The sequence below is a fragment of the Myotis myotis genome, unplaced genomic scaffold (assembly GCF_014108235.1).
Source record: "Myotis myotis isolate mMyoMyo1 unplaced genomic scaffold, mMyoMyo1.p scaffold_m19_p_21, whole genome shotgun sequence".
Lineage (NCBI taxonomy): Eukaryota > Metazoa > Chordata > Mammalia > Chiroptera > Vespertilionidae > Myotis > Myotis myotis.
In genome coordinates, this window is record NW_023416326.1 from 5,674,005 (window position 1) to 5,688,548 (window position 14,544).

General features: G+C 42.4%; 1 protein-coding gene across 1 annotated transcript in view; it reads right to left on the reverse strand.

Annotated features, from left to right (window-relative positions):
- The window catches only part of DNAH14 (dynein axonemal heavy chain 14), a 137,304-nt gene that overhangs the window by 62,029 nt on the left and 60,731 nt on the right, over positions 1 to 14,544 (reverse strand). The window contains exons 36-43 of the mRNA XM_036355199.1: positions 12,664 to 12,801; positions 11,120 to 11,176; positions 10,016 to 10,109; positions 8,778 to 8,986; positions 6,964 to 7,216; positions 5,454 to 5,535; positions 2,102 to 2,328; positions 63 to 179 (exon numbers count right to left, since the gene is read on the reverse strand). Coding sequence (XP_036211092.1) covers positions 63 to 179; positions 2,102 to 2,328; positions 5,454 to 5,535; positions 6,964 to 7,216; positions 8,778 to 8,986; positions 10,016 to 10,109; positions 11,120 to 11,176; positions 12,664 to 12,801 — 1,177 coding nt within the window. The remainder of the gene's footprint in view (positions 1 to 62; positions 180 to 2,101; positions 2,329 to 5,453; positions 5,536 to 6,963; positions 7,217 to 8,777; positions 8,987 to 10,015; positions 10,110 to 11,119; positions 11,177 to 12,663; positions 12,802 to 14,544) is intronic.

The window sequence follows — 14,544 nt, forward strand, 5'->3', positions numbered from 1 at the left end:
TTATATATGAAGTATCCCTGATATTTTAGAGAAATCAGAGCACAGCCCCAGGAATGACTTACCTCTTTGAATTAGAGTCTGGACGTTGGGAAGCAGTTCTGACCAGCGGATGAACTCGCACTGCTGCAGATCCACAAAATACCCAAAGACAGACGGCTCGCCAGTTGGGAGGGTTATGCCTGCGTTTGAAAATAATAAGTGAAAAAATATGAATAAATCCAAGTAACAACGAGGTTCGCTTATATGGAATGTTTCGGGCATGACCTGATCTCTATTTGAAAGATTTGGCTGTTGAGCCAGAAATAAGAAATATTCACCCAGGGTATAGAGCCAAATAGGTGGAATAAGCCTATTTTTTTCTTCTAATCTTTAATTATATAAAAACAAAGTTTTGTTGACTTTTGGTCTCTTTTTTTTTTTTGTATCCGGAAAACAAGGGGAATCATGATCTGATATCCTTTGAAATCTTGCCCGTAAGTTTTGCTTATTACTAGAGCTGGGTATTATCAAATGCCAGTAATGCGCTGGTTACACATGAGAAAATTCTGAGACTCATTTGCAAATGACATTGACTTCACTATTACAAAAGTCACTAATTCTGTTAATAGATTCTGGAAAATACAGAACAAACAAAGCAAACGAATTTAGCCATAGTCTCCCCATACAAAGATAACAGTGTTGGCATTTGATATATTCCTCTGAATCATTTATCAAATTTTTTAAAATGTATTTTTTTTACTGATTTCAGATCCTTTGCTACACATCAGACAAACCAGTAGGATTTGTGCATTTGGTAATGTTTCTAGCTCTCCCTTTACTTAGCAAATATATTCATGTTCAATATTTTGTCTCTTTTTTGATACCTTATCTGTTCCAAGTCCCTTTAACCAGTAACAGCTAATTGGGGAGGTTTACTGTTTCTAACTACGAGGGTAGGTTCCACTTACCAGAACTGCTTCAAAAAATACAAATACTAAAGAAATCTAAGATTTTAAAAATCATTCCAAAAATATTATTAGAAAATCTGAGCAAGCAGTTTTCCAAAAAGAAACATGAAACGATAATAATCTTCTTCTACTGAAGTTCCTACTACATGGTGATGCGTACAAATAGATCCGGCCATTCAGCTGATGGGCTCCCCCGGCTAAGCTCAGGTTCAAGGCTTTATCTTTTTTTTAAAAAATATATATATTTTTTATTGACTTCAGAGAGGAAGGGAAAGGAAGAGATAGAAACATCAGTGATGAGAGAGAATCATTGATCGGTTGCCTCGTGCACACCCCCTTACTGGGGATCGAGCCCTCAACCCGGGCATGTGCCCTTGACTGGAACCAAACCCGGGACCCTTCAGTCCACAGGCTGATGCTCTATCCACTGAAACAAACCAGCCAGGGCTCAAGGCTTTATCTTTATCTTTGTTCTGCCTTACATTGAGTTATAGCTTCTTTTTTTTTTTTTTAATATATTTTATTGATTTTTTTACAGAGAGGAAGGGAGAGAGATAGTTAGAAACATCAATGAGAGAGAAGCATCGATCAGCTGCCTCCTGCACATCTCCTACTGGGAATGTGCCTGCAACCAAGGTACATGCCCTTGACCGGAATCGAACCTGGGAGCCTTCAGTCCGCAGGCCGACGCTCTATCCACTGAGCCAAACCGGTTAGGTCGAGTTATAGCTTCTTGTAGCAACAAGAATCAACCAGGAATCTAGTTTCTCCAGGCTCTTTCGCTGGAGAAAGGGTGTTGGAATGCACTTATTGACCCTCGTTTACCTGTAAGGTCCACACTTTAAAAGGTGGGCCCAGTCCTAAAGGATTTCAAATGTTTCTTCTAAAGCAGCGGTTCTCAACCTTCCTAAGGCCGCGACCCTTTCATACAGTTAGTTCCTCATGTTGTGGTGACCCCCAATTCCACTGTTACAAATTAATCATGAAAGCACAGTGACTAATCACAAAAACAATATGTCATTATAGATGTGTTTCCCGATGGTCTTAGGCGACCCCTGTGAAAGGGTCGTTCGGCCCCCAAAGGGGTCGCGACCCACAGGTTGAGAACCGCTGGAAAGGAAGCAGAACTTTGACGTTGCCTTCCCAGAACTCACCTACTTCTGGGCTTTCAAACAATTCGTGAACAAGATGGTCAAAGTCATAGGTTACTTTCGCAAGAGAAGCAGGTTCAAAACCTGAATACATTAGCTCATCGTCTTCATGTTCGTCTTCACGTTTCAAAGTTCCTCCGAATGCCCAAGTGAACGCAAACACGAAGAGCTTCTGAAGCACTGTCGTTAGCTTGTCGGGGTATTTCTCCAGATACCACAGACTCTCGGCCCTGGAGAAGGTCAATGCGGAGGGCGGCGGTTAACCCATGTAGGGGGCACGCAGTCACTTATTTCAAAAATCACAGCCAGGTTTCATCATTAAAAATTTCCATAGTTAAGTGTGGACCTATAGATTTTGTTCGGTATTTCTTTAGGTCATCAGCTCTCGAGATAAAAATCAAAGTTAGTGTGTAATTTTCCTTTGGGAAGCCATGTAAATTATACACGGCTACTGTTCCTCCTCTCAAAGCACCATGTGTGTAAGAGGGTTGTAGTCAGCTTTCACTTAATTAGTAGACACGATTCACTTTTATTTTAAGTCGGTGTATGAACTGAGAGTTTACTTGTGTCTGGAAGAGGATCTGGTAATTCTTCATTTTAGTGAGTGATAAATGACTAGACCAGCGGTTCTCAACCTGTGGGTCACGACCCCTTTGGGGGTTGAACGACCCTTTCACAGGGGTCGCCTAAGGCCATCGGAAAACACATCTATAATGACATATTGTTTTTGTGATTAACCACTTTGCTTTAATGATGTTCAATTTGTAACAATGACATTGGGGGTCACCACAACATGAGGAACTGTATTCAAGGGTCGTGGCATTAGGAAGGTTGAGAACCACTGGACTAGACACTCACTATTACCCAAGTCCCAGGGTTGACTGAGTTCAACCTGGCTGAAGCCAGGTGCTGCGAGTCCGGGACAGTCTCCTCCCAGTTGGGTCAACCCAGGTCACCCTGGTCTCTGGGACCCTGAACTTCCTTCGTGAAAGGGCTGAGGGGGATGGGATGGGATGAAAGGTTTGGGCCTGACCTGAAGACATTTAAAACAGTTCGGGATTTAGCATTACCGTACAATTATTTCTAAATTGTAAAAATCCTGAAAATATTATCACTGAACTGAAATTGACTGGCAATCATCCATAGACAATGCGTGCATACAAATCTATTAGAAATCTCTCAAAATTCAGAGAGAAGGTAGGGGAGGGTAGGGGTGAGGGGGAGAGATCAACCAAAGGACTTGTATGCATGCATATAAGCATAAGCGATGGATGTGGACAACAGGGGGGCGAGGGCAGGATTGGGGGGATGAGGGGACATTGGGGGGATAAGGACACATTTGTAATATCTTAATCAATAAAGGGAAAAAAAGAAATTTCTAGTCATATGTCATTGTTTACTCAGCAACTATTTCTTGAATTCTAACTATTTGTACGTTACTCTACACAAAGCAAACAGGACCCCTGGTTTCCAAGACAAGAAAATGAACAATAAACCCCGTTCAGGGTAAAGAGTGAGCAGTCAAGCGTACCGTTAGAGAACATTAGCAGAGACAACGAATTTAGATTGTGGGGATCAGGGACGGCCTCCCTGAAGAAGCTACCGTTATACTGAGACCAGGAGAATGAGTGAGATTTGGCAAAATGTAGGGGGGCAAAGCATTTGAGCAGGAGGAATATAGGTGCCCAGACTATGAGGTCAAAGTCATGGCTAATTCGAGGAAAAAAAATGAAAGGAAGACCAGGGTCCCTGAAGTACATATATAGTTAGTGGACGAGATTAGGAGAGGAGGCTGGGGAGGGGGGAAGGGGCGTTTAAAGCTGTACCAAGGCATTTCCCCTTCATTTTGAGTGTAAAGGGAAGTCATTGAGTCATTATAAAAAGGAACATTCTCATTTATGTTTTTTAAAAAAATCAAACACTTGCATATAAATATCAGGAGGCACGTACAAGCATATTAGTCACAGTAGTATATGTAATAACAAAAATTGAAAACAATGGATAAACTGTGACATATTTGTGCGATGGACTATAGTCAGTAGTGAAAATAGAGTAGTCATAGGGACATAACATTGAACAAAAATGCAGGACACAGCCCTGCCGGTGTGGCTCAGTGGTTGAGCATCGACCTAGGAACCAGGAGGTCACAGTTCGATTCTTGGTCAGGGCACATGCCTGGGTTGCAGGCTCAGTCCCCAGTGTGGGGCGTGCAGAAGGCAGCCAATCAATGATTCTCTCTCATCACTGATGTTTCTCTCCCTCTCTCTCTCTCTCTCTCTCTCTCTCTCTCTCCCCCTTCCTCTCTGAAATCGATAATAAAAATATATTTTAAAAAATGCAGGACACAGAAGAACCTAGAAAGTGATCCCGTTAAGGTTTCAAAAAAACCGCCAAGTTAAAAAATATATTGTTAGGGAATACATTAGAACACAAAATCCAGAACAGCAGTTATCTCACATGACGGGGTACCATAAAATCTGGGCACACAGGGGACTTCACAGATAAATTAATATGTGTTTTTCTGTTAACAAAATGGTGTGCATGTGGGTATCTGTGCACGCTACTTCTATCGTACATTTTATAAATGTTCCTTTATGGCTACTTGCTCTTTATTACAAATTAAAGATGATATATGGTTGTCATGTGAAGAATAGACTGGAATAATTGGGGAAACGAATTCATCATCATCTATGACAACAGTCCAGGCGAGAAATAATGAAGGTCTGGGCTAGAATGCTGGTAAGCAAGATGTACACGAATGAATGTGAAGGCAGAGGTGACAGGGAGAGTAAAAACCATATGAAGGCTGTTCTATCATTTAAAAGCAAATGCGACATGAATGTCTCAGGGATTCCCAGTGAGATGCAGGAAGGCCTCGAGAGAGACTTTCCTGTCCTTCCAATGGCAGAAGAACTGTAGTTCATCATTTCGACAGTTGTGATTTACTGAGCACTTACTATGCGCCAGGAACTAGTCCACGCATCTAGCACATCGCATTATTCCAGTTTTTTAAAACGGGAATATACAGGCTCAAAAACATGTAGCAACTGGTTCAATATTTCTCACCCCATAAAGGGCAGATTCATCAATTATGTGCATGTCAAGTTTATTTTTTCCTCAAATATTGTACAGAGCTTGGGCAAATGTATTCATACCATCCACATACCTTCACATAAAAATCTGGTGACCTTGTATTAGATATACAAGATGCCATCTAAGCTGGAAAAAATTTAAGTGCATTTTGATGTTATGATGTCATGGAAGTATTGGTTTATTGACAAGTGATTTTGTGCCTATTCGTGTGTTTGGCAAGTAGTATGTACTAAAACACGTCTGTTGAATGCATGCAACTGACCTCTTTTCCACTTTCTTGAGTTTGACAGGAACTTTTAAATGCAGAGAACTTCTCTCAGTTGCAATGTTCTTCGAGTCTTCACCTTAAAAAGGAAAGAGTATTTTCCCACAGTTATCAAGAGACTTAAAATTTAGCTGATGAATGACTGAGGGTTCACTCGGAACACTGATCAGTTTGTGAATCATCAGTGGAGAGCATCTTCGTTTTATCTACAGCATCTTAAGAAGTTACCTTACCTGGCCGGAGTGGGGGTGACGTTTCTAAGAAAAGAGGGGCAGAGAATGTACCCGCAATTTGTCTGAATTGATCCGTCTTTATTTGAAGCCTAAATCTGCACACTCTTTTCTTGATTCTACTCTGGCGATTTTTTTTGGTAAGTCTGATTGTTCCGAAATGAAGACTTTAAAACATTCAGATATGTTTTAAATATGGTGCACATTGCAAACGAAGTAATAAATGGGTCCTAATACAGTGAAGCATTAAAAGCAGAAACCTGTACGCTTTCAAATACGAAATGCATCAAAACAAACATCAAACACGTGCACTGTAGGCAGACCGTAACCATCGCCCTCCTAACCCCATCACCCACTTTTTTGTCTAAGTCCTCCATTCCACAGAGAAACACAAAGAATGAATGATTATTCATCCTTCCGTTTAGCTAATGGTTTAAATCATGTTTGTTTTCTTTATGTGAAAACGTAGGATTCTTGTAAAACAGACAGAAGTACAAAAAAGTATACAGAAGAAAACAGCAGTCACCCATAATTTCAACACCCACAAATAATCATCATTAAATGTTGATGCCTTTCATTATGGTCTTTAATATAAATATATACTATTTAAATGTTAAATGTAGAACATTTAAAAAATTAAATTTAAATAAAAAATTAGAGACTTTGGTTCTCATTCTATTTATTTATCTATTTGTAATATATTTTATTAATTTCAGAGAGGAAGGGAGAAGAAGAGAGAGAAGAAACATCAATGATGGGAGAGAATCATTGATTGGCTGCCTCCTGCACGCCCCCTACTGGGGATCGAGCCTGCAACCCGGGCATGTGCCCTTGACCAGAATCGAACCTGGGACCCTTCAGTCCGCAGGCTGATGCTCTATCCACTGAGCCACACCGGCTAGGGCTTCTGCTTTTTATTTTAAGACTCTCTTCATGTCTCTCCAATGAAACATGATACTGTTGCTGCATCATTTATTAATCCATTCTCCTATTGCTGGAATTCAGATTCTTGCTGTTTGTACGATTATAAATAATTCTGTTCTAGATAAAGCTCCTTGTGCTAAATCTGAACACTTCTGTGATTATTTCTTTATAATAAATTCCTAGAATAAGAAACACTGAAGTATATGGTTATTTTTAGCACAGGTTATCAAATGCATCACCAAGAAAGGCTGAATCAATTTATACCACGGATACCTTCTGTGAGAGTTTATATTTCAGCACGTTAGCTAACATATGGCATCATCATTAGGATGACTTAGGGAGGGAAAACTCACATTGTCCGAAGCCTCCATTTTTACCCATGAATTCAAAGAAGGCGTCCAGAATTCTGCAGAGCGTTGTAACGATGGTGATGTTCTGGACAGGAAGTGGCTGAAATTTCTGATGTTTCTCTAGAAACTGTAGCCCATCTTTGACACTGTTTTTAATCAAGAACTCAAGACAGTCCACTCCTGTGGGACTCATAATTTTAGATGTTTTCGCAAGCCACGACTTCACGTAAGGCTCCCATCCCAGGTCAACAGGATCCTGACAACAAACCGCACAAGATACTTTTAGGTAAATGACAGTGTCCGCCTACTTTCTACCTCTTGAATTCCCCAATGCCAAGTGCGGCTGAGAACCATCCTTCATTCAGGGGCAAGTGATCAAAAACGCCCAAGGAACTACCCTTCTCTGGAATATTTGTGATTCTTAATGACAGTCCTGCAGTCAACAGCATGGGGGGGTGGGGTATATGTAGAGAGGGGCGTTGGGCTATGCGTATGTGGTGAGGGCACTGCTTCCCCAGGAAATCAGCGCTGTCCTTAGCGTCATTCATTAGACTGAGTTATGCAGATCAGAAGACAGGCGAACAGTGGCTAATCGTGGATTTCACGCGTGGGAGACCCTTATATCCGGTTGTCTTCCGTCTCTTCGCCATCTCCTGGGAATGCGTTTCGCAAGTCCCCAGAGTCCTGTGGTGGGTGTGAAAAGGCTTCCCACCAGCAGCCTCACCCGACTATTGAAGGCACTCCTGACTCACAGTTGTGGAAAATATTCACGTTCCAATTACTGAGTAGAATTAACAAAACTGGTAATTACATTCATAGTCATTTTCAGGCTAGGAGCCGGTAGAAGACACAACACTTTTAACTCCTGGGGTCACTCACGTAGAAAGTGCTGTACAGCCCCGCTAGTGTGGCTCAGTGGTTGATGTCGACCATCGAACCAGGAGGTCCTGGTTCTTATTCCCAGTCAGGGCACATGCCCAGGCTGCGGGCTTGATCCCTAGAGTAGGGCATGCAGGAGGCAGCCGATCAATGATTCTCTCTCATCACTGATGATTCATTCTCTCTCTCTCTCTCTCTCTCTTCCTCTCTGAAATCAATAAAAATATAAATTTTTTAAAAAAGCGAGTCTCTAGCTAGAGATATTCAACTATAAAAATAGTGCTGTAGATAATGAGTGGTTATTATCCTAAACAGCACCTGTTCTTTGTAAAGAAATTTGATTCTGGCCCGGCCCGCGTGGCTCAGTGGTTGAACATCGACCTATGAACCAGGAGGTCATGGTTCGATTCCTGGTCAGACAGGGTACTTGCCAGGGTTGTGGGCTCCATCCCCAGTAGGGGGCGTGCAGGAGGCAGCCGATCAGGAGGCAGCCGATCCATGATTCTCTCTCATCATTGATGTTTCCATCTCTCTCTCCCTCTCCCTCCCTCCCTCTCTCTCTCTCCCTCTCCCTCCCTCACTCTCTGAAATCAATTATATACATAGTACAGCCTCGCGATGTTCTGTCTCATTTAGAAAATGCCTCCTAATGATGGAAAATGGTGCCCGAGGACACACTAGAGCAGCGGTTCTCAACTTTCCTAACGCCGCGACCCTTTCATACAGCTCCTCATGGTGTGGTGACCCCCAACCATTAAATTATTTTCGTTGCTACTTCATCACTGTCATTTTGCTACTGTTATGAATCGTCATGTAAATATCTGATATGCAGGGTGTATTTTCATTGTTACAATTATATACATACAATTATATACATATATATATACACACACACACACACACATATATATATAATAAATTTGATTTTGAAGACTTACCATATAAACCATTGCGCATCGGCTGACAGTGGCGGGGCTGGCGTGAGCGAGACTGTCCACTTCAAAAATCACTCTTATTTTATTAGTTAACGCGATTCGTTCGCTGTTGGCGAGGCACAGCGTCCCAGTGTCATCCAGCATCGAGTTCAGGCTTTCTACCCAAAAGATGTCCACGGGACCATCCAGGACAACCCACTGCCAATCGAACTCTGCAGAGAAACACATGCTGGCTGGACCAGAGGACCATCCCGGTCTTCTTCCATTACAGCCTCGCGATGTTCTGTCTCACTTAGAAAATGCCTCCTAATGATGGAAAATGGTGCCCGAGGACACTCTAGAGCAGCGGTTCTCAACCTTCCTAATGCCGCGACCCTTTCATACAGCTCCTCATGGTGTGGGGACCCCCAACCATTAAATTATTTTCGTGGCTACTTCATCACTGTCATGTTGCTGCTGTTATGAATCGTCATGTAAATATCTGATATGCAGGATGTATTTTCATTGTTACAGATTGAACATAATGAAAGCATAGTGATTAATCACAGAAACAACATGTGATTATATATGTGTTTTCCGATGGTCTTAGGCGACCCCTGTGAAAGGGTCGTTCGACCCCCAAAGGGATCGCGACCTACAGGTTGAGAACCGCTGCTCTGAGGAAGCAGAAGCAGCAGCTGAGGTCCCTTTCAAAGTCTGGAACGGAAGTGCCCTCCTGGGGGCGCTGCTGCCCGGACGTCACCAGGGGGCATGGAAGCAGTGGCCAGGGTCCTGCAGGGACTGACCATACATCTCTGTCCCCTGGCACACAGCACGGCGGCGTCCGCTGGGTGTCGGATGCACTGGAGATGACCAGGCCCGGGCCGCGTGATCGGGCCTGGGCGTGTTCAGCCTGCGTGGGGCCCACTCGGTGCCTGTATGGCAGTGTGGCCGGGCTGCTGCTCACCCGGTGAACTTCTACCCGTAATAACTACTTGGTGTAAACCAAAAGGGCTCTACGTGAGCCCTGGTGTCTATGGAATATAATCACCCGGGCTGTAAGATAACGTGGTAAAATGACACACATTTCAAATGAGCACACACACACACACACACACACACACACACACAAAAGAAATAGCACAAGAACAAGAGCACGCATCAAAAACGTTTAAAAATATATATACACGAAGTTCAGAATGGGTCAGCTTGCCCTTTTGGGTTAGTCCGTCATCCAGATGAAATTGAATCATCACACTTACTCTCACTTTCGGTAACTTGAACCTCCTTCTCCATCCCTTTCTTAAACGTAGTAGCACTGACATCTGATGTATTAAAGGCACGAAGTTGGAAAACCTAAAATAAGCGACCAATCATGTTTACGTTTTCATCTGACCACCCGTTCCCATTAAAATGGACTATATGTCAATAGGCTTCCTCTTGCGATAAAAATAAAAAAGGCGGAGGGTTCCGTAGCTGAGAAGACCTCCACGTGACCATCGCAGTGGACAGTAATGCTGTGACCACAGGTCATGTCCTTTTAGAACATCCTTTCCGTTTAGTCCCCGCACCCCGAAAGATAATACAATGTTGTTATGTAATATTCAAATAATGCAGCAAAGCATGAAGGGGGGAAGCAGAAATTCCATTGATTTTTTAGAGAGAAAGTGGAAAAGAGAGAGGAAAAGACAGAAACATCGGTGTGGGAGAGACACATCGATTGGTTGCCTCTTGCATGAGCCCCGACCAGGGCCCAGGAAGGGGAGGAGCCTGCAACCAAGGTACGTGCCCTTGGCTGGAATCGAACCCGGGACCCTTTGGTCTGCAGGCTGACGCTCTAGCCCAGGGGTGGGCAAACTTTCTGACTCGAGGGCCACAATGGGTTCTTAAACTGGACCGAAGGGCCGGAACAAAAGCATGGATGGAGTGTTTCTGTGAACTAATATAAATTCAAAGTAAATATCATTACATAAAAGGGTACAGTCTTTTTTTTTTTTAGTTTTATTCATTTCAAGCAGGCCGGATCCGGCCCGCGGGCCGTGGTTTGCCCACGGCTGCTCTAGCCGCTGAGCCAAACCGGCTAGAGTGATGATATTTTTATATTCACTTTTATCGTAGTATGTATATGACGATGCTTTAATATGTCTTTAGGTAATGAAATAACCCCCAATAGTCAAATAAAAATAATCATCCCATGCTACACTTACATTAGCTAAATCCGAGATTCTTGATTTTAGTACAAGATCGCTATCTTTCCTTGAAGAGCTTGTACTGTTATAATATACGTAGTTTCGAATGATTGCGGATAACAATCCATCGGTCCATTCCATGGTATTAGGATCCAGTTGTCCATACAGTTCACTCACCGTGACACACTTGGGATTTAAAATCCAAGTATCCACTTTTCCCTTTCTTCCTGGAATCTGAGAAAAATCCAGGGTGGGTTTTTAAAGACGTTAACTACATACAGTCCGGATGCCACCCTTCCAACCTGGTTCTTACCAAACAGGAAAGGGGAAAAGGAAAAGCCAGGTAGGCGGGGGCCCAGCTAGGTCTGGGTGACATGGGAAGGTGCCGACCTGCTTGCCTGTCCATCGCACCCGAAAGCGAGTCTGAATGGGTGTGGCCCCCGCCAGCACGTGAAACCCAAACATATCAACTCCCCAACCAGGAAGTGTCTCTTCTCTCTCTTTTGCCTGTTGGGACTCCGGTGGAGGGATGCCCTCTCCCAGGCCCACTGGGCTCAAGGTCACATGGGGCTCCGCGCAGGGACCAATGGACTTGAATCAGCCTAAATGCTGCAGTACACCGGCTGCAACATGGAACGGATACTCTGGATCTTGGCTGAAGGGGAGGGGACTTCGGAATCCGAGAAATGTAACTCTCTGCCAGTGAAATCTACAGAAAATTCCTTTTCTGAAGATAATTGCAAGAGCCTCACTCCCACCCGTGCCTGGGAAGTCTGGCCCAATCATTCCTCCGGCATCAGTACAGTTATTTAATTGTTTGCACGGCTGTGACCACAGGGTTTTAGGAGAAATCTTTCACTCCAAAGAAAGGTTCACTATAAAGGTAGCAATTTCCAAGGAACTATAAAAAATGGGTGTTATGAAAATTAGCCATAATACTCAAATCATAAAAATCCTGGCTATTACAAATAATATCCCTTTATATAAGAAACTGAGGTACATACTATGTATTGGAGTCTACCTTTATGTGGAATAAAAACATATCATGAAAAAGTAGGAGTTATTCTAGGAATTCCAGGACAATTTAACATTAGTCCATCTATCAACATAGCTCAGTACATTAACCAGTTAAAATGTAAAAAGTAGATGCTAAAATCATTTCATAAATTCTAGGAGTCAAAAACCAAAGTATAATGAGACCAGAAAAAAAAGTATTATTAAAGAATGATAATATCAAAGCACGATAAAGAATATGTATCATAGACCCAGAGTAAACATATTAAATGCATAAATATTAACTGCATTCCAGATAAAGGAAGAAATAAGATATGACAGTTGACATGGTCTTGAAGGGTAAATCAATGCAGTAAAGTTAAGAATATAAGTTACATAAATATTAGGAAAGATACAAAATTATATTCATTTGAAGATGACTCAGTTGATTATCTAAAAACTTAGAACCTAACACTCCATTAAATAAGGTGACTCAGCCTTCAATAAACATACAAGTCAATCGTTTTACTTTACACTAGCAATGACCAGTTTGAGATTCAAACGAAAAACAATCCCATTCACTACAAATGATTGCCTAAATACAAAATTCCTATCGATAAATTTAACAAGTACCGAACAACGTATGTAGAGAGAACATGAAGCTGTAACTGAAGCATAAAATATGATCTTAACCAACCGAGAAACGTTTTATTTTGTAGAATATTTACCTGTGAAATGGAGTTCATTAGTTCAGCCCGTAGTATTAACTCTTCGATTGGTAAAAGCGTTAACGCTCTTTCTAAAATCCTTCTGACAGTCGTCTTTCCTCCACCTGTTGGACCCACTAACATCACACCAACACAAGCCTAGAGCAAGATTGCAGATTTAGGGCTTAAGACTGATTTACGAATGGTTCAACTAAGCTGAAGCTTGAAGGTTCTTATTTATAAACACATCTCTAACCCGATCCACAAACCCTTCCTTCAAATTATTGTTCAATCTATTGTAATCTGGGTTGTTTTATTTTACTGTTAAAATCACCAGAAATCTAATTTTCTTTCTTTCTTTATTATAAATGTATTTTTATTGATTTCAGAGAGGAAGGGAGAGGGAGAGAGAGAGAAACATCAATGATGAGAGAGAATCATTGATCAGCTGCCTCCTGCATGCCCCCTCCTGGGGATCGAGCCCACAACCAGGGCGTGTGCCCTTGACCAGAATGAACCTGGGACCCTTTAGTCCAGCAGTCGCCAACCTTTCGGGCCTCAGGGACCACCGGTTGGTGACTGCTGCTAGTCCGCAGACCGACGCTCTACCCACTGAGCCAAACCAGCTAGGGCCAGAAATCTCATTTTAAAATTCAAATAGTAATTTCCAATTCTTGATATTTAACAGTTGCTCTCACTTTTCAATTCTCCTTTATTCCTGTACCTTTCTCTACAACTGGCTTCTGTAGTGAAATTTATCTGGGCTTTCCTTGCTCCATTTTATCTCTTTTGAGTTCTGATTATTCTTTCCATATTAGCCTTCTGTAATTTCTTTCTCTCTCTCTCTCTCTCTCTCTCTCTCTCTCTCTCTCTCTCTCTCTCTCTCTCCCTCCCTCCTTCCCTCCCTCTTTCTCCCTCTCTTTTTCTGTCTCTCTCCAATGACACTCTCTGACCTCATGCATTCCAATGTCTTTAACTACATCTGAATTCTACTGTATACAGGTTCCCCAGTCTTTGGTTCTAAGTGCCAGAATGAAATTTCAATGGTCTACTAAATATTCCCACCTCAATGTCTCACATGGTTTTCAAAATCAGCATGATCTAATTCATATGGTCTTTTCCCACTTGTTGCTTCTCTTCTTTCCCTAACCTGGGTAAAAAAACCACTATGAACCAATCATACAAAGAATCCCCTCATCGCTTGCAAAGCTTTTGCTTGATTGTATCGTCTTCGTTCCATCTCAAGCACAATTGCCTTACCTTGGCGCTGTGGACTGAATTTTGGTGCCCCAAATTCAAATGCTGAAACCCTAACGTTTGAATTTGGGGGGTGGGACACAAACATTCACAAGCATTCTTTTCTGAAGACTCCCAGGTACATGTAAAAATTCCGTAAATTTGTATGCTTTTCTCTCATCTTTGTCAGTTTAATCTTCAGACCCAGCCTGGGGCCCTAAGAGGGTAAGGGATAACTTCTTCCTCCATTATAATTGGTACCAGTAGATATAAAAACCTACGGTAATTAAGACTGTGCTGTAGCAAAGAAGGATCTCTTACCCTTTGAGACAGCATGGAGGGACCTGGAGAGTATTATGCTGAGTGAAATAAGTCAGTCGGAGAAAGACAAGTCTCGCATGATCTCACTCACATGTGGAATAAACTGATCAACAAAATAAAGTGATGAACAAAGTCGATCCAGAGACATAGAAGCGTAGGACAGACTGCGGAATCTCAGAGGGAAGGTGGGGGAAGGTAGGTGGGTGGGAAGAGATCAGCCAAAGAACTTGTATGCATATATGCATAACCCATGGACACAGACAATAGGGTGGTGGAGGCCTGGGGAAGGGCAGGGAGGGGAAAGGAAGGGAATCAATGGGGGGAGGAGGAGAGAAGGAACAACGG